Source organism: Pundamilia nyererei, unplaced genomic scaffold (genome assembly GCF_000239375.1).
Source record: "Pundamilia nyererei isolate P.nyererei 1_Seehausen unplaced genomic scaffold, PunNye1.0 scaffold00130, whole genome shotgun sequence".
Classification (NCBI taxonomy): domain Eukaryota; kingdom Metazoa; phylum Chordata; class Actinopteri; order Cichliformes; family Cichlidae; genus Pundamilia; species Pundamilia nyererei.
The window spans coordinates 1,126,871-1,153,366 of record NW_005187531.1 but is presented as its reverse complement, the minus strand read 5'-3'; the positions used below and the strand labels follow the sequence as shown (position 1 = coordinate 1,153,366).

General features: G+C 40.9%; 1 protein-coding gene across 3 annotated transcripts in view; it reads right to left on the bottom strand.

Annotated features, from left to right (window-relative positions):
* ptprz1b (protein tyrosine phosphatase receptor type Z1b) overlaps window positions 1-26,496 on the bottom strand; it is a 68,889-nt gene continuing 42,393 nt past the window's right edge. The window contains exons 3-32 of one of the 3 annotated variants that reach the window (XM_005743320.1): window positions 21,543-21,722; window positions 19,811-19,962; window positions 19,628-19,723; window positions 19,413-19,479; window positions 17,947-18,104; window positions 16,818-16,968; window positions 15,750-15,934; window positions 13,496-13,622; window positions 13,280-13,332; window positions 12,448-12,921; window positions 12,105-12,288; window positions 11,560-11,763; window positions 8,309-8,453; window positions 8,130-8,218; window positions 7,953-8,038; window positions 6,951-6,971; window positions 5,172-5,268; window positions 4,994-5,076; window positions 4,792-4,926; window positions 4,340-4,471; window positions 4,104-4,261; window positions 3,873-4,008; window positions 3,109-3,255; window positions 2,915-3,008; window positions 2,334-2,407; window positions 2,116-2,244; window positions 1,861-2,010; window positions 1,634-1,776; window positions 1,413-1,548; window positions 1-667 (exon numbers count right to left, since the gene is read on the bottom strand). In XM_005743320.1, the coding sequence (XP_005743377.1) occupies window positions 524-667; window positions 1,413-1,548; window positions 1,634-1,776; window positions 1,861-2,010; window positions 2,116-2,244; window positions 2,334-2,407; window positions 2,915-3,008; window positions 3,109-3,255; window positions 3,873-4,008; window positions 4,104-4,261; window positions 4,340-4,471; window positions 4,792-4,926; window positions 4,994-5,076; window positions 5,172-5,268; window positions 6,951-6,971; window positions 7,953-8,038; window positions 8,130-8,218; window positions 8,309-8,453; window positions 11,560-11,763; window positions 12,105-12,288; window positions 12,448-12,921; window positions 13,280-13,332; window positions 13,496-13,622; window positions 15,750-15,934; window positions 16,818-16,968; window positions 17,947-18,104; window positions 19,413-19,479; window positions 19,628-19,723; window positions 19,811-19,962; window positions 21,543-21,722 (4,130 nt within the window). In that variant the 3' untranslated portion in view covers window positions 1-523. Of the gene's footprint in view, window positions 668-1,412; window positions 1,549-1,633; window positions 1,777-1,860; window positions 2,011-2,115; window positions 2,245-2,333; window positions 2,408-2,914; window positions 3,009-3,108; window positions 3,256-3,872; window positions 4,009-4,103; window positions 4,262-4,339; window positions 4,472-4,791; window positions 4,927-4,993; window positions 5,077-5,171; window positions 5,269-6,950; window positions 6,972-7,952; window positions 8,039-8,129; window positions 8,219-8,308; window positions 8,454-9,308; window positions 10,793-11,559; window positions 11,764-12,104; window positions 12,289-12,447; window positions 12,922-13,279; window positions 13,333-13,495; window positions 13,623-15,749; window positions 15,935-16,817; window positions 16,969-17,946; window positions 18,105-19,412; window positions 19,480-19,627; window positions 19,724-19,810; window positions 19,963-21,542; window positions 21,723-26,496 lie in introns of those variants that run through there. The other 2 variants (XM_005743321.1, XM_005743322.1) reach the window with 2 other exon arrangements.

The following is a 26,496-nucleotide window of genomic DNA, read 5'->3' as shown; positions in this document are numbered from 1 at the left end:
AGTACCCGGAGAGGCCATGCAAACTCCACACAGAAAGACCCCGGCCTGATGGACTTGAACTCAGGACCTAATTCCAACTAATGCTTTAAATGATGATTAAAAATAAAATAATAATGTATTGTTATAAATGATGCAGGGTTTTGTTTGTTGTTCACTTATAAAGGGTCCCTTAGAAGCAGAAGGGTACCTTTTTCTCTCATCTGGTAGCCTTGTCTGCTGTGCATGCTAACATAACAAAAGGGATGCTTTCAGGTGTTTCATCATCACTTGTCGGGCAGAGTAAGAAGTTTCTTCATAATAAGTGATTGAAAGGGAAAAGACTTTAGACCAGAGGTCTTTTAGATTAAATGTCATTTCATTAGATTGTTCTGTTTTGAAAAATGATCTTATAAATAATGATTTTTGAATTTGTGGTAAATGAAAGTATTAGCATGATCAGCAGACCTACTCTTTTCTCCTCGTAATCTCAAATGTGCGCTCGTGTGATTTATTTTCTCTTTCACGCGCATTTTTGTGTGGATGTCTACATGAGCGACTCCAGGCTTTCTGCGATGTTGGTCTGGCCCAGCGGTACAGATCCGTTGGTCTCTGGATTCTGCAGAGCTCTCTGGTCCTCCTGACTGCTCACCAGGCTCAACACCGCTCTGTACAGATACTGGTACTGCTCCTGTAGGGAGTAAAGAGGCAGAACACTGGTAAAAGCTTGCACTTGTTACCTGTCTCATCCATTTATTACTTCTAGGCTGGACAGTTGTGATTCATTATTATCAGATTGTCCTAAATAAACAAAACAAACCCCCCTGAAACCTTCAGTTGATCCAAAATGCTGCAGTAAGAGTACTGACAGGGACGAGAAAGAGAGAGCACACTTCCTGTTAACTCCAGAATCAAATTTGAATTCCTTCCCATCATATACAAACTCTTGAATAATTAGGTCCTCTCTTATTTTAAAGACCCCATAGCATCACATCACCCTAATAGAGCACTTAGCTCTCAGACTGTGGGCTTACTTGGGTATTTAAAAGTAGAATGGGAGGCAGAGTCTTCAGCTTTCAGGCCCCTGTTTCTGTGAACCAGCTTCCAGTTTGGCCAGACGAACACCCTCCCTACTTTTTTATTAGGCTTAACACGTTCCTTTTTGATAATGCATATAGTTACGGCCTGGTCCGGTGACCGCAAGTTTCTTCCTGTTAAAAGTGTGTTTTTCCTTCCTGCTTTTGCCAAAGTGCTTACTCATAAGAGGTTCTCTGATTGTTGGAGTTTTCTCTGTATTACGGTAGAGTCTTTACCTCACAATATAAAGCACCTTGACAGGACTGTTGTTGTGATTTGGTGCAATGTATTTGATTTTATTTATTTTTTCTAAATTATGCTGGTAGATGAGAATTAAAAGGAAACATTCCAGTACTTACTATATCATTAAATACCCCAGGCCTCATGAGGTTGGTCATCCGTGCCACTTGGTAGACATCTACTGATCCCTCCTCCTCTAGCTGATTGGACAGGGTCGTGAGGGCACAAAACAGTCCTGACGTAGCACCTCCCAAACTACACATCCACAAAAAAAACATTAAGAACATTAGACGGATTTAAACAGTTTTATGTCCTTAAAAGGAGTCTGACTCATACTCACGGATCATGTACGATCACCAGTCCCTGTGTGTGCGTGCTCTGTTCTCTGACTCTGTTAATGAGATCAAAGCTGTTTCGGATCGGACTGTCTGGGTTGGGCCAGCAGGTGGTGCTGTACTGACGCACTTCCAGCACATAATTGTTCTAGATGCAAAAACAGTTTTAAAGTCTCAGACTGTATTAAAACATTTTGATTGATGTAAAATATTCTTTTTTATCGCGTGTTACCTGTGGAGACTGGACTGTGAAGTCCTGCACTAAAAGTCTCTCATCATTAGACAGACACATGTGCTCCTCCCTGGAGTATGACACAGTGAAGCCATCAATGCTCAGGGGCTGGTCTTTACTGGGCCAGTACGCACGACACTCTTCGTCTCTCTGAGATAAACAGGAAACATGTTTATGTGTGTGTAGTTTTATATAGATATATCTATATGTATAGGTATCTATAAGTTCTACATGGAGTATGTGTGTGTTTTATACCTGGCTGTTTGAGTCTGGCAGACAGACTACAATCTGTGCATTGTGTTCCCAGATCATTCTCCAGAAATCTGCCACCGTGCTGCTCAGAGGAGTCTGGCTCACTATGAACTCCTTAGTGTAGTGATGTCCCTGTGAAAATACGAGCAGCAATATTTCTCCACCAGCTGATTTCGAGGTTTTCGAGACTGGAAAACATTTGCAATTTCCAGTGGTCTTACCATCACGTAGGATGCATTGATGTAGCCTGTGGAGTTTGATTCTGAAGCAGTCAGAGTGACTCTTGATCTCTCCACTTCACAGAGACATGAAGAACCAGGTTAGAGAGAAAATGCCCCCAAAATAAGACAAAAAACAATAATCCTGCATTTAAGTTCATCATTATAGTTAATTAAAGTAACCATAAGGGATTATTGAGCAAGCTGTGGAAGAAATCATGAGGCATCAGGTAACTTGTCGTCATAATCTTGAACCGAAATATCACATTTAACCTCTGACCTCTTCTTCTAGGTCAACGCATTGATCTAAAGGTCAAAGTCATAACTTTGTATAGAGCTATTCAAAACTCTTTCTTAATGCCACTGTTTGCACTGACAATACAGGCATACAGTGATTAACTATGGGGATTCTAAACATCACGTTATAATTTGCATCGAAATATCATGTCATATTTGAACTCTGAACTCTGCCTTTCTTTCTGGTTTATTGTGTGCTATGTATGGACTGAAATTTCCAGAAATTATCTGCAACATATTGCTGGGAGTTGCCGGTTTTGCCCAGTGAGTAATCCAGATCTGCTTACCAGGCATTAGAGCTCTGGCTCTGTTCCTCTCAGCGTTGCCATCTTTCAGGGCAGTGCTGTAGTCTGCGTGCTTCGCCTGACGCTGACTAATTAACTGAAACACAAAAATAAAAACATTTGGTTACATTCACATGGCAGGAACGTCACAAATGATTCATTACAGGTTGGTGGGCGAAAAAGGAAGCATGCTGTACCTTGAATTGTTTATCCATACGTGTCCTGCCTGTGGCACCAGGGGTCAGCAGGTCAGAGACGTAATTGTGAAGGAGGTCAGAGGTCACCAAGGTGTCCCGGCTCAAAATAGCTTCAACCAGGGCATCGTGGATGAATATGTACTGCTCCTAGAAGACAGCAAAAAAATGACTTCCTGGTTTTAGTAAGGTATGTCTTTGTGAACGCTAGTGAAACACTTTTAAACGCCACAAGTTACATTTTTACAAGAAAGAAATCTGATATGAATGTGTTTCCTCTGGCCCTTGCTGCTGTTTAGTCATCTAGACTGTCTTTATATAAGTGGCCTAGTTTGCCTGTGCTTGAATAAAATGGAACTAGCAATGACTTTGAGGCTTCGAGGCGCGAAAAGTACAAAAATTATATTGAAAAAGCTCAGCAGCAGAAATCAAGTCCCAGTTTGTCAAAAAATGTGCTGTAAGAGAATACGGCGTATTAATATAATAATAATAATAATAATGTGTGGGGCTATATTTTTCTCGTTCCGTCTTCATCCTCCAAAAGAAAAAGGAGCATGCAGTGAGCTTACACACAGATCGACAAATGCCTCCATCTGCACAGTGACGTGGTTGTTGAGTAAGTCCGTACAGACCTCATTACACCGGCTAAAATTACCCTTAATCTAGCCACTATTTCCTTCTTTGCAAATGTTTAAATTGATATTACATTTCTGGGATTGCCCCCACAAAAGGAAAGGTGAATTCCCACAGCTGTATCACCCTCTTACCTCTGTCTGAACAAGGAAATTCCTCTGTGTGCGGACATGTTTCAGGAAGCCAAGAACGTTCACTGTCCCTTGATCCTGGATCTGCTGCAGCATGCTGTCTATCACAATGTAGGTTCCTGTCCTTCCCACACCGGCGCTGTGACAGACACATGCATCACATGTTAGCAGTACACACACCATCAAATTGTGGTAAGTCTTAAAGAGCAATAAATCATTCCACACACACTCTACCTGCAATGTACCAACACAGGTCCCATCTCCTGCGTGCGGGCCCTGGAGGACGCTCTGATGAAGGAGAGGACGGGCAGAGTGTATTCTGGGACGCCCATGTCCGGCCACTGGGTGTAATGGTAATGGAGGACTGTGTGTTCAACTCTCCTTTGAGATACCTAGAGGATCGAAGTGGGTATGAGAAACCTAACCACAAAGCCACTTTGGACTATCGCTGCATAGAGAGAAGGGCTTACCTTATTTGCAGTATCCCTGACAGTGAACGTCCGGAGTGTGTAGTAAGCAAGTGTCTTGGTGTTTTTCAGTGTCACCTGATAAGACCCATACTCTTCCTGGTTCTCCTCTGGCCAGTACTGATCACATTTTGTCTGTAGAAAGGGAGAAAAATTCTGTGGATGTAGTTTAATTTTAGGCCTAATACATCTGAAACCGCAAGGAAAACATGTCAAAAGGAAAGTCCTCAAGTGTATAACAAAGCCAGATTGCACTAGTGTCCATTCTGCAGTTTTTCAGCTGTCAGACTGCAGTGAAACTAAATGAAATACCTGAAGTGAATCAGCTGGTGTCTGCTCATGACAAGAGATGGAAGACACAAACTAAAAAGAAATCAGCTGCCTGGGGTCAGTGTGAATGATATCAGATAAAACTGCACTTATGTCTGCGGTGAGGCTTGTGTTTGAGCTCCTACCCGTCCCTTCTCCTTCAGATTGGTGATCATGACAATAACTCCAATATTCTGCTGCCAGATCATCCTCCAAAAGTCCTCCCTGCCTGATTTTAGAGGCCCCTGAGCTGCAATGTATGCCCTCGTCCGCTCATAACCCTGCAAAAGGAAACATCAGTTGGTTTGCGGCAGCCTGGTGTGTACACGTAAAAGGACCTTTACTTACATCAACAAAGTTAGCGTTGATGTAGTCCCCGCATGTCCCATCTCTGTCCAAACTGTTAGAGAGCTTAACTCTACTGTGGTCGTCTGAGACAAGTAAAAAGAGTCATTAGCAACATTCCTGCTGGCTTACACAGTTAAAAGTTGAACAGCGATGCAGTGAACAGTGAAGGATGACATACAGGCCAGTATGTTGATGTATCGGTTCTTGTTTTTGTTGTCAGGGTGATTAGAGCTGTCTGTAGTAATGCCCATGTCCACTGTGCATGCCTGCACCTCCTGAAACACACAATCCAATACTAATAAGAATGAAGTAATTACTCAGATGAACACAATGAGGCTGTTTTTCTTACAAGCAGGGAGGTTTGCGTTCTCTTCATTTGCCACATTACAATGTGAAGGTCAGGTATATAGAGAAGCTACTATAGGAAATAACAAGAAATAAGCACAACTGAATCATATCAAATCAATTTCTGTCTCTCTACAGTGTGCCTTTTGTCCCGTCTCCCTCCCCTCGCACCCAATAGCAGATGGCCGCCCCTCCCTGAGCCTGGTGTTGCTGGAGATTTCTTCTTATTAAAAGGGAGTTTTTCCTTCTCACTGCTTCCAAGTGCTTGCGCATACAGGGTCTTCTGATTGTTGGGGTTGCTGTAGGGTCTTATAATACAAAGCACCTTGAGCACCTCTTGTCGTGACTTGCTGCCATACAAATAAAATGTAATCAAATGAGAGGAGGAGCTGTGTATAGATTTAAGAGAACAAGAAATAAAATCACCCCATGGGATTGGACAAGTCGCCATAATACAAATGTTTTCATTCTGTGATGATGACCCCATATTTAAGCCTCATATTGCAAGCTCTGGGAGCGAAAGGCGACTATTAACAGCCAGTCCCAACAAGCAGCAACCTCGAAGAGCTTCCTGGAGTAGCCACTTAAAATTAAGCATGTTTACATCTTGGCAGACAAAATAATTTTGGTCTCTATAGCTGCTACACCTTTTATGACTTTATGAATTGTACTTTTACTTTATTTTTTTTTATACAGCACATTTAATAAAAACAAAATGTTGGCCAAAGTAATTTACAATGATAAAAAAAAATATTACACAGTAACACATAACATCAATAACAAATAAAAAATACCTGGTAACAGATGAGTAAGTAGATAAACAGGTAACTCTCATGCGGTGTTAAAAGTGAGTAAAAACATGTTGAAGATGGGATTTTAAAAGATTGACGGTCGGGGCCTCTCTAATGTGGAGAGGTAAATCATTCCACATTTTCGGCGCTACAACTGCAAACGCCCGGTCACCTGTATTGAATTGTATGAAACTCTTGTATGAATTGTACCAGAATTAATTTACAGTTCACCTTGTTAAACTTTTTCAAGGTTTAAACATAGGTGGCTATAGCCATTAGCCAACTGCTAGGCCACACCTTAGCTAGCTTGAGACATGGACGTAGCATTCCTTTCTGTGTTTGTGCCTTTGGAGTGATTGAATGCAGCCATCTAACAAACAACATGGATTACTGTCTAGTTAAGTGTGCTAGTAGTCCTTCGAACAAGTCTATCCTTCAGTTTTTGGTGAATATAGTTTATTTGCCTGTTTCTTTCTCTGTGCATTGTACCCATACAGTCAAAGGATACAGGTTGCTAGAACTGGCGGATGGGTAATCAAAGTTACTCGTATATTTCTCTGTATTTCTGCCATTTTTACTGACTTCCATTGCTTTTATTAGAAGTGTGTTTAACTCGCACAGGAGACCATATTATTGTGTGTAAAACATGGTGAGTGCAGTAAAAGAAAAATACATTTTCTTCCCAATTAAAACATCAATATGGAACGCAAAATTTTAAAATGTAAATTTTAGATTTTTTACAGTTGCAGTTACACTTGTAAAAATCAGGCCAAGAAAACAACAACAGCTCTGCAACAGGAGAGGGATGGTTGGTGTCTTACCTCATAGGACTCTTTGACAATCTAATGGAGGGTGGTGAGGATGCAGAAAGCACGGCGATGGTGGAGATGAGAGGAGAGTGGGATAGGGGACCAAGATGATGGACAGACAGACAGACAGGGAGTCAGTGCAGGTACAGGATATAGGGGTTCAGATACACACAGAGAGGTGTGTTTAAAGTCCACAGCTCCCATCTGAGCTGTGGACTTTAAACCTGCTACTATGTAAACCATGTTTTGTTATTTTACAAGTATAATTATAAATCAGGCTAGTTTTAATGTAATGATATAGAGAAAGTAAGCAAATGTAAGTCCCCCTGGCAGTAATAAGGGAGAAGTAAACTTTATCTAATCCTATCTGTGTGTGTTTCTTAGGAGGTTCATGCTAGGAAACAGGGGTGACTAATGCCATGCAAATGTACCTGTTGAAATTAATCCATGTGTTTCTCTCAAACCATTAACCAACATTCAGATATGTCAATACTCCATATAAGACTAATATCTCTTTCTTCACATTCTAAACAAGCTAAAATGGAGATTTTAAAAGCCTGAAAGTCAACAGGTAGTTTGCAAGTAGCTGGCCTAGCATTGACAACCTGTCTTTCAGTTGTAAAGTCCAGTTTTCAGGTCAACAGGTTTAAATTTAGAGTCTGGTGTGAGAAGAAAGCTGCACGGTCATGGTTAGTACCAAAACCTTCCTGCATGTTGATGTTGCACATGGGCGTTACACATCAACGCCATGCTAAATGATCTGCCTAAAGAACGTGATGTTAATAGAGATATGGAAGAGCATTAAGGGGCTATGACAAATGAAATACTTATACACATGGACCAGAGCTAGGTGATCTATTTATATGCTGGTTACGTTTTTGTACAAATCCAAAAACAAGAAAATTTTTTGTAAGTCTCCTAAAAGCGCAAACATACTGTAACTCACTAGGTTTTTTTTAAAAACAAAAATATCTTCTTCTGAACTCAAACACTGTGACTGGAAATGTCACCGACCTCAAATTCCTTGGAGAAAGTGTTGGTGGTCTGGAGCTCCATGACATGCTTCACAAACTGCTTCACTGTCAGCGGCTCGTGACCATCTGGAACACAAGACTGAATATTAACTACATCCTGGTCACCTCAGCCTAACAGTTACAATAAGACTACTAGGGGATCCTTTGAGCATGTCACCTGTGGCCAACAGCAGGGGTGTAGATGGAGCAGATACAACTTTAGGCGATGTGTCATCTGGGTAGAAATTAGCTGCCTGGAAACAGTTTCTGTGACATACACACAGACATAAAATCTGAAGTAAAGTGCAAGGGTGCAAACTATACAGACAGGCACAGTATGTTTAAGTTGGCACGTACCTCCAGTAGATGAGTATTCCCACTAGTACCAGCAGACAAAGGATGGTGAGAGTGGATACGACAGCCAGAGGAATGACTGTCCTCTTCTCTCTGTCCACACCCTCAACAAGTCCGACCCGAGACTCGTGGCTGCTGTTGCTTCGCTCTGTAAGAGAGTAGAAGACACGTTTGAAAGTCAAGAATGAACTATGAATTTAAATTGCTATTATTTACAACACAGAGCAACAGTTAAGAGCACAAAAAAAACTTTACATAAGAATTTCAAACTGTTCCCCAAAGGTTCCTGTGAAAAACAACTGGTTTGGAATTAAGTGTGGATCTAATGCCCACTTTTGGACATAAGTAATCATACTTATAAAGGTGGGATTGACTATATTCCATTTAAGAGGAGCTGTTAACAAAGCTTGTCTCAAATCACCAGTGCTTTTCCTACCATCAGAAGTCTGTTATCATCTTCTAAGATGACATATCTAACATGTTCTCAAACTGTTTCCTACCATGGATGTATTAAGAGAGCTGAATATACTATCAATCAGATTTCCTGTCTTGCCACAGAGAAGTGCAATGTTCTCCTCGAACTCCTGAGAAAAAGCTCTGGATCTTCACCTGCTAAAGATTCAGACCAAGCCAGAACCAGTTGTCAAACATTGTAATGTGCTGTCTGCAATCTTACCACATAACGCATAGTCAGTTGATCCAGATTTAACTGTCCGTGTCCCCACCAGTAATATTGCTTCTGTATTCTACTTGATTATTGACTCTGATCAAGGTTAAATTAAGAGAAGTGCACCATCTCAAACCTCAAACAATGGGCTGACCTCCCAGCCCATCGTTCCTTCAGTGGGCTGGTTTCAGTCATTATGCAAATGTACTGTTTATAAGGTTGGGGAAACCTGCAGTCAGCTGAGACTGAAGAAGTTACTTGGATGACTGCCGAAACGTTTCTCCCACTGAAAACGCTACGTCCAGATGAACAGAATCAACTTTTGGAGACCTCAAACCTAGTTAGCTGAAATTGGACTTGTATGCATGTCACATTCCATAACAAACAGCCAGGGCTGTGTCAAATACTACAGTATTTACCTTCCAGTTGCTCCTCCGTTGCCTTGTCGGTGTCCGTCAGTCTGACCAGAGGAACAAGAGGTCCCAACTCAGGGTTACTTGCACCATCAAACAATAACCCATCTACACTGGAGAACTCGTGCACACTGTCTTCAGCTATGCCTTCTTTGCCCTCTTTAGTACCTCCTTTTATGTATTCTTTATTCTCAAAAGTAGATTCAACCCCTAAAAATGGACCTATAAGGCTTTTGTTTTGATTGTGTTTATAAATTCTGTCACCATGGACTTGTTCTTCACTGTGGTCAAATAGTATGGACTCTGCTTTTTCACTTTTTGAAAAATTGCCTTTAAGACCTTTGGCATTATTGTCACCTACAGTTCTAAAACCCTTTTTACTGTTATTAAGTACCTTTAGATTTTCTCTAAAGTCAAGCCCATCATGCTCCCCAGAGCCACTGACATCCTCAGCTCCACTTCCGCTATCACCATATATTGTCGTTCCTAATACACTTACCACTATCTTTTTTTCTTTCAGCATCTCCTCAATATTTCTTAAACTCTCATTTCTTACTCCCCTTTCTCTTATATTTTCTCCTTCCTTTCTGTTTAGCTCACTTTCATTCTCCCGTATCTCATTCTTTGACTCTTTTTCATTCTCATAGTTTTTGCTTTTTGTTACATCTCTTTCATTGATCACTGATCTGTCATTATCAGTGACCATCTTAGTTACTGCTGATCTACTTTTGTCCTCGAAGCTAATAGTTGAAATGTCAAACACTGAAAATTCAGTTTTTACTGCAGCAGCTTCATTGATTTCCTCATTGAAGCCATTGCTGCCAAGGCCAGAGCCTGATCCACTGTCTTCTGCTGAACTTTCTGACAAATCCAGACTTTTGGAATTAAAGAAAAATGTTATTGCACTGACATTGTAGTTATCAATTTGTTTATCCGCCCTGGCTTCCATTTCTCCTATCTTGCTATCACTTTGAGAATGAGGAGACTTGTTTTTTTCTCCATCAGCAGTGTTTGTTTTTGATGGGTTTATGGTACTCCAACCAGAATTAGGAAGGGAATAAGTGGCAAATAATTGATCATGTGAAGACGTGGTAGAGAATTGAGGGTTTTCTACATCAGTCTGCAAAGGAACAAAAGTGGGCTCTTCAGAGGACTTGTCATTATGATGAACGATAACACCACTTTTCCTGTTTTCATGGAGGGCAGGAAATAGATGGAAGATGGCAGGGTCTTTGCTGAAGGGTGTCTGTAATGGAGGGATTACACTGGATAAATCTCCTTCAGCAGAAAATGCCCATTCAGAGACTGTTGCAAGTGCAGGGTTGATGATAATTCCCTTTTGAGTGTTTTTGAAGCCAGACGAGGCATCAATGGTCGAGTCTTCAACCGTCGACGTGGCTGTATTTGCTGCAAAATATTGCAAAGTCAAAAAAAAAAAATCCAAGACAGAAAGCTTACAGAAATATCTCCTTTCATTTTGTGTTTCTCAAGCCAGCAAAGATGGAAGAAAAGGAAAGAACTGTTCTTCATTGAGTGTGCGAAAATTCTCCATAAAGGGTACTAGCAGATGAGGCACCCTGGAGATGAAGCAAAGCCTTCATTCTTTAAAGAGGACAGAGGAAAAGAACAACCACCAGAGTGCGCTGTTGAGGCGCAGAAAGAATTCAGACACAGAGAAGGAGTCCCAAAGCAGACGATAATCACCAAGCTCGAGTGGATTCAAGTAGATTACATTGAGCAAGGAAAAAACTTGACCTTCTTGAGGTATGTGCTGAAAGATTTGCAAGAGTCAAACATATTTAATTTCCGGACCAAAAACCAAAGCAAGAAAGGAAGCTGCTGATCATCACTCTAATCATCAAAGCCAACATAATTTTCCTGGCCATCATAATTACCACCACCACATTATCCACATCATGTCACTAAACAACTGATCAGAGAGCGCAGCAGTGATTAGCTACACAGTCACAGGCCATTAGAGGAGAAAAGCAAACAACCACCACACTTAAATCCAGCTTTCCACCACAGAAGAACTTAATCATGTTCCTATGCATTAAAATTCATCAATATGACAATTCACAACTGCTTTTATTAAGACCTGGAGATCAGTTTTGGTGTTTTATTTTGTCTAATGGTGTGTTTGATTGATTCCTAGAGAAGTTGTTACATCTCACCATTGAACATGGGCTGAGTCGTATGCATCAGCACTCTGAGGAGAGAGGAGGTAGTGAAGGACTTGTAAACTGAATCGGCAAGTGTGTTGCTGGGGGTCGCCGTCTTTTCTGTGATCCAGAGAGATGAGGAGGGTAGCGTTTTTGGCAGGGGCTCATTTACAGGGGCATCGTCATCTTCAGAGGGCGGCGGGAAGGCTTCGTCCACTATATAACGGACAAAATGATAAATAAGAAAAGATGGTGTAAACTGAACCTGTCTCATTCTCAATATGTCTCATAAGACACGTTGTGCCGAAACGATGTTCCAGAAGGTCTAAATGTTCTACAGTGATTATAATTTCAGGTTTAGTTCATTTTAAATGTAGACAAACAGTTTCAAACTGAAACTAAACAGTAAAAGATTTACACCACTTGGCAAGTGCCCAGCGGACTTAATCTTCTGTTTGTACCTGTTAGATTAAACTCCCTCCTCGCTCTGCGTGACAAGCTGCAATAGCAGAAACAAACAGAAAGAAACAAGAAAAGCACTTATTCTCTGATCTGACCTGGCACTGCAGAGGCAGGCGTCGTTGGAGGGGAGGTGGTGATTTCCTGTGGAGAGTTGTTGACTGTGTCTTCATAGAAGACATCTGTGATGTGGATATCCTCCATAGGAGTTGTGTAGAGCTCTGGTGAAGCAGAAGGGAGGCTATTTCCACTGGCTTGGTGTGGTGGGCCTTGATCTCTTGTCTGCGAGCAAAAGATACAGTGGATAAAAGAACAGATGAAGAACTGAATTAGGTTGAATGAAAAAAATTGTTGCTGCAAGTAACAGTGAGTCTTTATGTTTGTTCAAATTAAAAGTTTTAAAGTGAAAAAATCAAAGTAAATTGCGGTATGAGCAACTACCTCATGTGGCAGCACTGACAGCGATGCCTCTTCTGTGATTTGCCGGCGAATTGCTGGCAGAGAGGTTGTCCGAACAACTGGAAATAGGAAGCCTGGTTGTTCGGTTAGCTCAGTGGTAACCCATATTGCGCTATTGCCCTCAAAGCCTGCATTAGTGAAAGGCTGGTTCATCATCTGGTCACCTTCAATCCAGTTCTGATCCACATCATGTGATTTTTTACCCTGTTTCTTTCTGACATTCTGAGAAACTGGGGCCTCGGTGGGTGTCTTCGGGGTTGGAGTGGTGCCTTCTTGGACTGGAATGTTCTGGCTGGCTTGGGTTCGGTCTGTGGGCTGGTTCTCATGATATGAAGGTTGGTTCTGGTAAACTCTGGTCTGCTCCAGTGGAATCTCCTCCACTGGGCTGTTGTCCTCTGAAGCTAAATGCATCGGATTCTGCTTCACTGGCTTCTCCCATCTGACTATGGACGAAAGCTTAAAAGAGGAATAAAAAACAGGTATGTCATGTGTATACTGTGTTTATAGGAAATTAGAAACAAAAAAATGAAGGAGTTTTACAATTTCACCTCTTCCTCCTGAAAAGAGTGAAAAATTACAGTAGGATTACTGTTTTTTCTGGTAATCCCAACTCAACATGTCCCTCAAAAAGTCCCTCACAACCTTTTATAAAGCTCTCACAGCCTCTACAAACATAATTACATTAATCTGCATAATAATTAGATGCACTGATTTTATTGCCGACAGGTCAAAAGTCAGCACTGCAAAATAATTGCACAAAATTCAGCTCAATTATGTGGTCAACTGAAAACACAGATAGCTCAGACAAGCTTACCTCCCTGTTTCCTTCCAAATCCTTTGTGATAGCTTCAGGGTCAGAATCGCTTTCTAAAAGAAGAAGGAAGGAAGGAAGAAAGGAAGGAAGGAAGGAAGGAAGGAGGGAAGAAAGAAAGAAAGAAAGAAAGAAAGAAAGAAAGAAAGAAAGAAAGAAAGAAAGAGTTAGCATGTAAAAATGTGCTCTCACCAGGAGCATGCTTGTGTGTCTTTGTACCTGGGTCTTCCAATGGCATGTCCACGATTATCTGGTCGCTCCATCGTCCTCTGAGTCCATTGGTGCAAACAGCCACCACCTGGACCACATAGCTGCTGTTGGCCAGCAGGTTGGAGATGATGGCACCCTGCAAATTTACATGTTAGACTTATGTTAGATCCTTTCAAAAGGGTCCATTACCAGGCCTCTGGAGAACTTCAAGACATGTTGGCTGTGTCCAAATTCAGGGGTAGCATGCTTCGAAGGACCCTACCCTACGTGGAGTGGATAGGTTGGGTCCTTCGAAGCATGCTACCCCTGAATTTGGACACAGCCTTTGAGGAGGTAATTTAGCCATTTAAATCAGCTGTATTGGATCAAGGACACATCTAATACCTGACACCGGCCCTTGAGGCCTGGAGTTCCCCCACCCCTGCTCTAAGTGAATTCAATGCGAATCCTCTTGAGTCGAACCGAATGTCTTTTTACAATGAATCTGCAGTCACAATGACACTTTTAGTATCTTAAAGATATACTTAACCCTCTTAACAATTACTAAGTATCTATTTGCATTTATCTGCCTGTTCACTTGCTTCTTTCTACACACAGTCACTCATCTTTTTTCATGTACTCTCTCTCAGAATTACCCACATGGATGACACATGACTCCTGGATGTCTTTAAGTATAAGGAAGTTAAATTCACCACCACTATCACACTAAAGCAAATATGAAACTACAAGTCGACAATGTTGCGTGGAGATCAGGGGCAGTACCTGTGGACTGGCAGACCGGGGTGGTGGTCCCCATCTTTAAGAAAGGGGACCGGAGGGTGTGTTCCAACTACAGGGGGATCACACTCCTCAGCCTCCCTGGGAAAGTCTATGCCAGGGTGCTGGAAAGGAGAGTTCGTCTGTTAGTCGAACCTCGGATACAGGAGGAACAATGCGGTTTTCGTCCTGGTCGCGGAACACTGGACCAGCTCTTTATCCTCTCCAGGATACTTGAGGGTGCATGGGAGTTTGCCCAACCAGTCTACATGTGTTTTGTGGACTTGGAGAAGGCATTCGACCGTGTCCCTCGGGGTGTCCTGTGGGAGGTGTTGCGGGAATATGGGGTGTCTGGCCCATTGCTACGGGCCATTCGATCCCTATAAAACCGTTGCAAGAGCTTGGTTCGCATTGCCGGCAATAAGTCGGACTCGTTCCCGGTGGGTGATGGGCTCCGCCAGGGCTGCCCTTTGTCTCCGGTTCTGTTCATAATTTTTATGGACAGGATTTCTAGGCGCAGCCAAGTGGCGGAGGGCTTTCGCTTTGGTGGCCTCAGAATCTCATCTCTGATTTTTGCAGATGATGTGGTTCTGTTGGCTTCATCGGGTGAGGGCCTCCAGCTCGCACTGGAACGGTTCGCAGCCGAGTGTGAAGCAGCGGGAATGAGGATCAGCACCTCCAAATCTGAGGCCATGGTTCTCAGCCGGAAAAGGGTGGAGTGCCCACTCCGGGTCGGGGATGAGTTCCTGCCACAAGTGGAGGAGTTCAAGTATCTCGGGGTCTTGTTCACGAGTGATGGGAGAAGGGAGCCGGAGATCGACAGACGGATTGGGGCTGCAGCTGCAGTAATGCGGACGCTGCACCGGTCCGTCGTGGTGAAGAGGGAGCTGAGTGTAAAAGCGAAGCTCTCAATTTACCGGTCGATCTACGTCCCTACCCTCACCTATGGCCACGAGCTGTGGGTAGTGACCGAAAGAACGAGATCGTGGATACAAGCGGCAGAAATGAGCTTCCTCCGAAGGGTGGCTGGCCTCTCCCTTAGAGATAGGGTGAGAAGTTCGGCCATCCGGGAGGGGCTCAGAGTAGAGCAGCTGCTGCTCCACATCGAAAGGAGCCAGCTGAGGTGGTTCGGGCATCTGACAAGGATGCCCCCTGGGCGCCTCCTGGGTGAGGTGTTCCAGGCATGTCCCACCGGGAGGAGGCCCCGGGGCAGACCCAGGACACGCTGGAGAGATTATATCTCTCGGCTGGCCTGGGAACGCCTTGGTATTCCCCCGGACAAGCTGGAGGAGGTGGCTGGGGAGAGGGAGGTCTGGGCCTCTTTGCTTAGGCTGCTGCCCCCGCGACCCGGCCCCGGACAAAGCGGATGAAGATGGATGGATGGATGGATGGACAAGTCGACAATAAAAAAAATAATAATAGATAATAGTACAAAACAACATGACATTACACATCCAGGCGCTGTTTTTCAGCATTTTGTGGAGAGATATAAGAAGATCTTGCATACCACATCCTGGTCTCCATCGGTCCTGTACTCCTGCTTGCGCTGGTCTTGGCCCTGCAACTTCTGGTATGTGACAGTGTACCAGTCGATGGTTGTGTCATACACTGCACGGGGACGCTCCCAGGTCACCATGATGGTGGTGTCGTTCTGAGCATCAGCCTGAACATTCTGTGGCTCAGAGCTGCAGGCTGGAGGCAGTGCACAGAAAGACAGGTTACTAACAATTTGTATGAATAGCATGCAAGAAACATTTTTAAAAAAAGAATGAGAAATAAAGCAATGATAGCAGCAACTGCAAGTAAACATCAAGTATGAGCACACATAAACGTTCCTCACATTGAGTTCTGAGTTTCTGAGGCAACTTGATATTAATCAGCTGCTGAAACTGGAAGGCTGAGTGTATGCGTGTGTGCATGGGTGGATGAATTTGTTACAGGGACAAAAAAAAGCCTTTCTGAATTTCTGAAAACGTTATTTCAATTTCAAAAAGAGCTGCAAAATAAATTGCCTGCACTGAGAGAAGCAGGGCCACTGAATTACAAAGTCGAGCTGCTTGGCAACCCAAAAGACCCACTTTATTTCAAGGTCCCCTTTATGAAAATGGAGAGTGCGGTGAATTGTATCTTTTGATGATCATAATCAGGCTAGCCTTGAAGGACCACATTACAACCATAGTGGATGCAGAAGATGGGCAATATTTTTAGTGGAGTGAAAAAACATAAGATTAATAATGCAATACTTATACTGATCCCTGAGCGGTGATCCAATTTTCTCCTCCACGCACGCAAAATTTGGTATAAATTAGATTGGTGAAAAGCTTCAGAGACTCTGAGTCAAACTCTTTAAAACCTAATAAGGATGGTGTTTTTCACAATTTAAAATTATAGCATGCTGTATTGGGATGGGGGTGAATAGCATTGTATCTCAATGTCTTACTTTTGGAGACGCTGGTAAATGCGACTATTAGTGTGCACAGTAAATAATCATAAAAAAACTTGTAAAAAGGTCAGAAAAAACACATATGATGGATAAATGGATGGCAAACTTTTCCTTTAGACTGTGATGACATACTGGGTGTGAGCACCTCCTCGACTCCAGTGTAAGAGGCAAACACCTGACCCATAAACTGCTGCTGCTGCTCTCTGAAGTTGTTCTGCAGGTAATCCGTCAGCATCACATAACCAGCCTGCTCCATAGTCATCACTTCACAAAACACCTCAAGCTGGTGGCAGACAGAAAACACACAGAGGTAAACAAAGAGAAAATGTTGCACATCTTCCTGCTAATCTCTATCAGGCTGCTGAAATAAACCAAAAGTGATGCTTCTGAGTGTTTCTCTGTGTGTGTTAAAGTGGCTTGTGTTGGTGCCAGGCTGAGGCAGAGAGGCAGCGCTGCTCTATTTTTGGTTAGCATGAATATGCCTGTGTCATGCCTTGCCACACTGTTTCAATCATGCATGCACTCACAAAACACACACAAATATTCATGTACAATACACACGCAACCATTCGCAAGGCCTCATTCCCTCTCCATTACTCTGCTGCAAAAGTGATGATTATTACACGGATCTTAAGCGTCGTCAGTCCAGAATCAAAATGTAGTAATGCTGCTGCGTCAGCCCGTGATGCCATGTTTACCGGATTACCCTGCTACAAAACCCTGCTCTGTGCAGTTTGACTTAATGTGTCACACTGCATCGCTTCAATGCAGCATTTTGTTTTATTTTGTGCAGAGATGTCAAAGACAATTGACCTGATGCCAACCTCACACAACAACCAGACACAACTGCAGGCAGTTCTGCTGTTTTGTTCATGCACATCATGTGCTGTGCATAGGGCACCAAGTGCTGGAGGGGACGCCAATACAAGATAATGAGATATATATAAATGACAGGCTGACACAGACCTGTCTCTGTATGCGAATCTCAAACCTGATCAGGTGATAAAATAAATAACAGTAGCTGAATTTCTTGCTTGTAGCTGTTTGTAGGAGTCTTTACTTCTGACTTAATTAAATACCAAAGGTCCCGAAATTTAAACATGTAGAAGCATCAGCATTTTCATGATTATATAAATAATGCTGTAATGTATATTTGAATGGTTTTATTCTATGTAGTATTTTTTTTTCTTTTGAATAAATAATTCAGTGTTACATTTGGCCAGTTTTGGGGGTAAGCGTGTGTGTGATTCAGCGTACTTACCTGTGTTTCCGATATGGGCACAACATGCTTAAAGACAATCCATTCCACCATTTCAGTGCATGGGGGGGAAGTCAGTGAGCCGTTGTAGATGTAGTATTTGTCTGTGTTATTTGGCAGCAAGGACCTCAAGGTGAATGCCTCCACTGACCCACTCTTACCTTGCAAAAAACAACAAATAGCAAATCTTTTCTACAAGCTGCAAGAACATCTTTAACATTTTAAAAATATCCCTAAATGTTGTTCTCTGGTCATTTATAGCACTCCTTCATAATTTTTCTCAGATTCATTCTGGTTGTCGTGCACTGTTTACCTCAGCTGTATGTATGACTGCAGTCATTCTGAGGCTGTGAAGGATTGCAAAAGAACTCCCATACGAGTCGATGAGTCAATGAAGCTAACTTGTGTTTAATAACAGCTGCACTAAGGTGAGTTGTTGATATTCTGAACTTTTCTGTTGGTAAGCACTGTTGTTTTTGCTGCTGTTAGCTGCTGTTAGCCTCGATCAGTTGCTGTTATCAGTGAAACTTTCTTTAAAGCGGATCCAACATTGTTAGATTTGGACACTTAACAAATAAACTCTTATACAGTTTGAGAATGTAATTTACCTGGGGTTAATGTTTATCAGAGGGGAAGTGTGATTTTTATTATGCTCGAGCCTAATGCATAACTTTAGCTAATAACTAGTTGTTGTTACTGCTTATCTGGCTTGTTTTGAGTTGGTCTGGAGACGGAATGGAGTCTAAGCAGTCTCATAATTAATAGCAATAATACTGGGAGTAAATGAGCATTTCTATGCATGTTTTCATGTATTAGAGCCCTGACTTCAGCCTAGGAGGTGATGCTTCTGGTGAGGAGAAAGAAGATTGAGGTAGAAATTAAGAAATAAGAGGGGAAAAACAGCAGTGGTGGAGTAGGCAGATAAAGAAAGACATGATGAGAAAAAGATGATGAAAATATTGTAGGGTCTACCTTACAATATAAAGCGCCTTGAGGCGACTGTTGTTGTAATTTGGCGCTGTATAAATAAAATTTAATTGATTTGAAAATATGTTAAATGGTCACAAGAGTTTTGTGATCTTTAAATTTAATTTATAAGACATACTACATATGTGGACAGTCTCTAGTCACACATATAAAACATGATAAGGCAGAACAGTGATGTCTAGCAGCGCTGCTTCCTATGTACTTTTAATGGATTAATTGTTTTTGAGAACACAAAACTTGCTGTAAGAAGTAATTTCACACTATTTGATGTATATTGAGTACAACATTCTATCTGAGCTCAAAAGAAAATATTTACTGTACCTTTGAGTGAAAAATTGAAATTAGGCCTGCTTTCCCTGATTACGTGTTTTGGGTTATATTTGCTAAAACATACGCTTTTGTTTATCTCTCGATTTGATAGCTTGATATTTAATGTTCATTGTTCACAAGCTGCAATGCACTGTCCTGTAGCTTCAACCTACCAAACCTGCTGACAGTGTTAATGGCTTCCACAACAGGAATTAAGTTCTCATTATCATCCAAGCTAATCTGCAGACAAAAGCACAAGCTATTATTGAGGATCACATAGACAAACAATGACAATATTACATTTACAGTATCTGAGGAGAAACCGATTGGACCCTAATAATGACACTTTAGTTATCAGGTGATCAGGTCAGTTATCAGATCAGCCTACCTCAAATAGCACAGCTAAGGCAGCCACCCTTCCTTCTTTCTCTATAGCTTCATCCAGACTTTGGAACTCCTCTGAATTGTAACAATAGATCTGCATCTGATCCATAAGAGACACAAAGGTTATCACGGTGTAAGGTTATTGGTTAAAAAAGCCAAACTGATGCTGTGCACCACCGTCCTTTACCTCCAGAGGGTATTTCATTCCATTCAGACTGTGTTCAGACCCATCTGATGTTGCATTGCAGCGACCCCAGTGGAAGGTGATTCTGCCAACACGAAACCTGGACCTCAGCCCTCCGCCACTCACAAAGAACTCCCCATCCACATCGATTGCCACTAAAATGCACAATAGAACACAAGTTTAAAAGAGTTTCACAGAAGCCAAAAAGGCCGATCATCAATCTTGTTTAGGCAGGACTCATTACTTATATGTATTCAGTCTCTCCTAACTTCAAAGTATGTCTTTAATGTTTGACAGCCTAAGCAACAGATTAGACAGTAGTAACTTTTAATTCTGAAACATACTTCTCACCTCATAAAAATTAAAAACTTCATGTGATCAAATTTGGCACAATCACCTCTTCAAAATTATCTTCTAAAAAAATTCATTAATTAAAGAAACACTTTTTAATCCGAGTTTAGCATCAAGCCAGTTAAACCTCTAGCATATTGATCTGGTTAGTTAAGTGGGAGAGGGAATTGTTAATCAGTTTCAGCTGCACTAGAGCAGCAACAATTTAAAAAAAACAATAACAATTTTTTAGTCATAAGCACCACAAGGCTGGGCTCGAACCTACTTAGTTACAGTGTTAGCATTAGCATTACGGTCTCAGAGAAGAATCAATATGCCAGTGTTATACTGGTTTAGGTGCTCACACAGCATACTGCTACCAAGCAGAACAATCACAAGCACGGGCTTATGAGATCAAAATCTGATACATCTGAGGCTGATTGGTTAGGTTCCTGTCATGGCCCATCAGCTGAATACTGGTGATCACCAGATCAATTGGTATATCACTTTCTACTTTGCTGAAAAATATCTCACAACATAATAAAACATTTTAATGAGACTCTGTAGGCTATACATTTCTCTCATGAAAATCCTGCCAGCAATGGAATATCTGTTTAATATGCAATTTCCTCTCAGACAGAGCAAGAAAGGATTAATTTTGGAACCATTAACATATACAGAGCGCACACAGAAGCACACACTCCCACAGCCCAGGCAGTATTGGAAAGAGGGTGATGATAGCTCAGCCAGCTTTCATTTGTTTATCAGACCAGACATCACTCCACATGTTGCCTCTCCTGCCTGTCTCTTCACATCGTCCTCATTTCATGCCTTCCCTCTCTATACGTTTTCCCTTTGCTCTTTTGTCGCCTCTTTTCTTTTGCTCAGTTTCATCTCTGCCTCTTGGCATCGATCTTTCTTTCTCCACACGGTCTCCCTCTGCTGCTGTCCCTCTAGTTGCATCGCTCTCAATTACTTAGTCTCTTTCTCTTCATCTTCCTTTGACTTGTTCTCCTTTAAATCCTAGCTGCGCTCTCCTTCATTAACCTCAGAACTGTGAATCATTTTTTTTGTGGTATTTAGAAAGTTAAGCTTATTTCCACAGCCAGAGATTAAGATGTTGTAATTTCGAGCTCCACGAGTATGTCAAAATCATTGCCATAAATTGAACTGACCATATATTGTATCTCTACCTCATGTGCTCGCTACTTTAATACTTTAATAAGCTGGTGAAATAGTTCAGTAGAGATGAACTGGCTTGTCGTTGGACAGGACAGAATATTTTTTTAAAGAAAATTAAGAAACAGCACTGGTTAAGGTAAAAAGATAGATGCTGGAAATTATACGTATTAGGGTCAAACACAAACAAAAGCACACAAGGGACAGTAGAGGGCTATCAACATACCAGTCTTCCCGTTGTTGTGAATGGTGGTAGACTCTGCTGTCAAGCTGTTCCAGCCCTCTAGCTGTAGATTCTGGTACTGCAGCCTAACCTGGGTAAATGTCTCGTCGATGTCCACAGGAGACTGTCTGGGACTGTTACAGGATGGATACTTCTTACCCCACTTGCGCTGGTTTAGGGTACCTGTATACAGTATGGAGAAAGTGGATTAGTGCTCATAAAAGCTATTAAAGTACAACTGTTACCACCAGACAATATTCACACGAAAGGCAAGGATTACACCTGTACATTGTGGTGTCACAAAACTAAAAGGTAAAAATACTCAACAAGGTCTCATATATCATAAAGGTAAAAAGTAATACTAAAAAAAGACAAAAAACAAATCATCTGATATCACCAACACGTTCTTATCCCATAACGTAACATACGACGCCATGTGACAAATGTCGATATGTTACACTTTCGGCCATCCAACCTGTCTGTATGTTGTGTGTTCGGAAACACGAGAACCATTTGGAATGAATCTACAGATGTATATTTATTTTCTCATCAATAATCGCTTTGGAAAACACTATCTAATACGATTAAGATTGTGGTTAAGGTTAGGGATAAGGTTATGGTTGGGGTTAGGGCTGGAATAAACAGCTGGAACATGTGTTACCGCCAGAAGTGTCATTCTGTTGGATTCCATCCACAATCCGGTGCTCCTCATAGGGATGCGACAGGTTACCTTTCACGTTTCTATGGGATGCCTCGAGACGTGACAAATCGTTGGTAATGTTATGCGTTGAGAATGAGAACGGTCTCATACCACTGTTAAAGGTATTATTTTTCATTTTTGGCTAATCATTACAATTTAAATGAGTGCTAGAATAACAACTGTACAAAAACAGTAGTTAATAACAGTTGTTACTAAATGTAACTCCTGTTCTGTGAGTAGGCACAAGGCCACTTACAAGTTTAATCACTGAATGTGTGGACCCAGAAGAAAGAAACCACTTCTGCTTTGTGCTAAAAAGAAATCTTCCCTTTAATGTACAGTTCAGTATATTGCACAGTAATGTAATGTGTACAGTACAGTTTAGTGGTCCATTCAATTAGAATGTATTGTGTCAGTTTCAATTTTTAGTCAGTTCAGAGCAGACGGTCAAACTCAACAGTAACCAATTGGCATCAGTCAAACTTTATGCTAGCATTTTAATTACTCTATATTTTAATATTGATGTGCTGTGGTTGAAGAGATGTCTTTTTTTAAACAAGACTGTATTTTTCACATATAAAGATTAAAAATAAAAACTAAACAAAAACACATTTGTAGTGAAAATGCAACATGAATAATCCCAATGAGGTAAACCAAAAGCAGCATTCCTCTTTTTTAAGGGAAGGAGTTTTATGCTAATTTTCACCAGCTCAAATTATTATTTATGAGACCCTGTCAGAATGTACGTATATAATGATTTTCTGAATTTATCTACTGCATGACACATACTCCGCATTTAAATCCACCTGTATAATGACTGTTTTCTGCTTTGGCTACATTTGCTTCATATTCAACATTTATTTAATTTTGTTCATGTCTGAACTGCACCTTTGTATTTATTAACAAGATATATGTGCAAGTGGTTAAAACATTACTTCTTATGTGCAACTTATATATTACTAGTCATGCATTCAGGCACACACAAGTACATGTTTCTGCATAAATAAATGTTTTAATTTATTGTGCATCCAAATCCATGACATTTACTCAGTTCCTCCAGGCATATCTAGGGAAACGCTCATTAAATGCATTTATTATGCTGACTAAACTTACTGAGCTTTCTGCAACGCTGATAAATACCATAAAAGATAGTACTGTAAATATCATATTTTACATAGGTTTTACAATAACAACTGGGACTTTACTTCATTCTTTTCAATCTGATCCATTTAAAAAAAAAAAAAGATGAATGCATCAAATATGCATCTTTACCAATAACAATTGAGCAAAGACCTATTGTGAGCATTAACATTTCTGCATAATGAAATTGCATAACTAGACGCTTCTTTTCTAAAATATAATCATTAGCATGTGTATACTTAGTATAGTATAGTATACAGTAAAGACAATAAGTCTAACGAGGTCAGAGCAGATGGTTTAACTGTAACTTGTCACACATGACCAAACAGCTATTGGCTTTACATTCCTGCTTGCGTGTGTGAGCATATGTGTGACGGAGAGAGCGTTGATCGAAATCGATCGCTGTGATCCTTGTTTCGCTGTGCCCTCTTTCAACAGCTGAATACGGAGGGTGAAGGCAGGTGCTTTTTTTCTATCCAAAGATGCCACATGTACGATAAGCAGTTGTGTTACTTTTTCCTCTAATGCTGTCGCCCGGGGACACAGCTGAAGCGACATTCACTCTGCTGTTTTCCAATATAATACAAAATTGAATTTTTCAAACCACTGAAGGGGATTCAGTCACCAATCAACAACCCATTTTTTACAAGCTGAGATTTGTGACCCAATTTGTTTGTGCACTGACCACTCAGAAACCCAACACACAACAGCATCTATCTCTGCATCAAGTATAGATTGACATATGACCTTCAGTATCCGAGTATAATGCTACACCAAGAGACTGTGGAGACTGAAAACCTCAGAGCTACCTCCAGCTCCACTGAGGAATTATCGCATTCTCCAGCCATTCTACCAGTGTATTAAAATCAGCTAAAGGGAGCGCACTTAGTGGCTGCCAGTGGTGTCACCTTATAACCTGGTTCACAGTCTTGGTGTGTGTGCTAATGGGTGTATGACAATCAAATTGTAAAGTGCTTGAATAACAAGCACAATATAAATGTATAGCTGTTTGCCAAGTTTAAACAAGCAGTAAATGGGATGATTTTTCAGTGTTTGCTGGTGAAGCTAAGATAAAACAGTGGTATCATTCTTTCCAAAAGAAATATTGGACTGTCCCTTAAAGACTCTTTAAAGTGCAACTGTGATTTAAGCATATTTTAAGCCTTTACATTGGCTAAGATTTGAACACACAGTATCTGTCACCAAAACCTCAAATCCTACTTTACTTCACTGACTGCAGGCAATCAAAGTGGAGTGCTCTAGTTAAAAGGTCAAAGCAGAATGCTGGTCACACTGTTATTTTGGTCCCAGGTTTAATGACATAATTTTGCATTTATTCTTTATGTGCATTACTGATGTTTGTTCACACGTGGGTGTCGGAGAAACGTCTCTATGTATCAATAAGCACATCACCCCTACAGCTTCATCTGTCAACATCATAAAACATACACAAAAACAAACAAACACACACACACTCACTCTTCTGACATAATGCTACCATGGCAACAAGTAGCTGACAAGTTGGTGAGAGGAATAAAAAAAAAATCCCCTGAAGCTAGACTTGGATTCAAATGAAGACAGGAGTCTTCATTTGAATCCATAAATACTCACTCGCACACCAGCTCACACTCGGTAAAGGAGTCAAACAGATGATTAAATATGGAAATTACATTTCATATCTCTGAGTTCCACTTGCTTTTTCAGAGTAATACCAGAAAAAAGTCAGCCAATGCTGCCAGTGCTACTGGCTGTTGTTAAAATCATATAATGTATTTTTTTTGTCAACATGTGTTTTTCATGTTTTAATTTTTACAACTTAGAAAGATGAATTTTAATGATTTCTACTCATTCATATAGCATACCAACACAGCCACCACCACAGACATTAAGGCAAAACTACCCTTCAGCCTCCATTGACATGTAACCTCAGTAAAAAAAAATTCCTGATGAATTTAGAGTCTCAGATAACAATGTCAAGTCTTATTAATTTTAAGGTGGAGATATGAGTTTTTTTGGCAAGTTAATAAATGCAGTAAGGTGCGCTTTCCTGCAATCTATCTGTAACAGGTAAGAGGAATAATGGTATTTACTGTATTCATTCTTAGCAGAGTGGCACAAGTCCTTATATTCCATTTAAATTGAAGCTCTAATAAGTTTCCTGTGCTCAGTAATACAGTGTTTTTATTATTTCTTACCGAGGTGTTGTAGAGCAAAAATATTTGACCTAAGTATTTATTCACTGATGGATTTTTTAAACAGGAATAAATATGACTAAACACGACTGAAAGCCAACAGTTTGTTTGACATGGACAAATCCTTGATCTTATATAAAAAAAAAAAAAACTTTAGTTACCCATATTTTAAACCTCTGGGGCCTCATTCATATCGCCGGCATACACACATAACCAGGTCTGAAATATGTATAAAACAGTAGTGTTCTGTCAGGGTCTTTCTCCTTTCATCTCAGTATTGTGTCAGAAGTCTTCTCACACATCTATTTCCATCACAGGTGATGGATGGGAGACTAGCATAGTAGACAAGCTTACATTGCTTTCACTGCACTTGAGTTGAATGGAGTTTCTCCTGTTGACCATCACAGCCAACATGTGTAACATATGTAACTTGTTTACCATGTTAGTAAAGAAAGCTTCAATGAAGGAGAAGGTAACTCCTCCTGTGTCAAACAGATTCCACAAACGCTTTCAGATTAGCATCAAGTTTAACCAGCTGTTTTTCTAATACAAATCCTACTGTAGATATTGAAAGTCAAAGGCTCAAGCCTTTAATTCACCTGTTTTTAAATAAATATATTTAATATACTTCAGTAAATCAAAATGTAGGCCTGTGTTTCTGAGCTGATTGTAAGCAGAATGTAAAGTGTTTAAAATGAGCTCACAATAATGCTAATCCATGTAACGCTGAGGAGGAATATTTATTTTTGCTGCTTTGTCTGGAATTTGCCAATAATACAGTTTTATTTGTAGTGAAGTGTTTTACATCCAACCATTTTATTGCTTCTTCTACTAAAGCAATGTTTCCATCACCTCACACTATTTTCAGCTAATAGTAAATGGCAACACACACACACACACACACACACACACACACACACACACA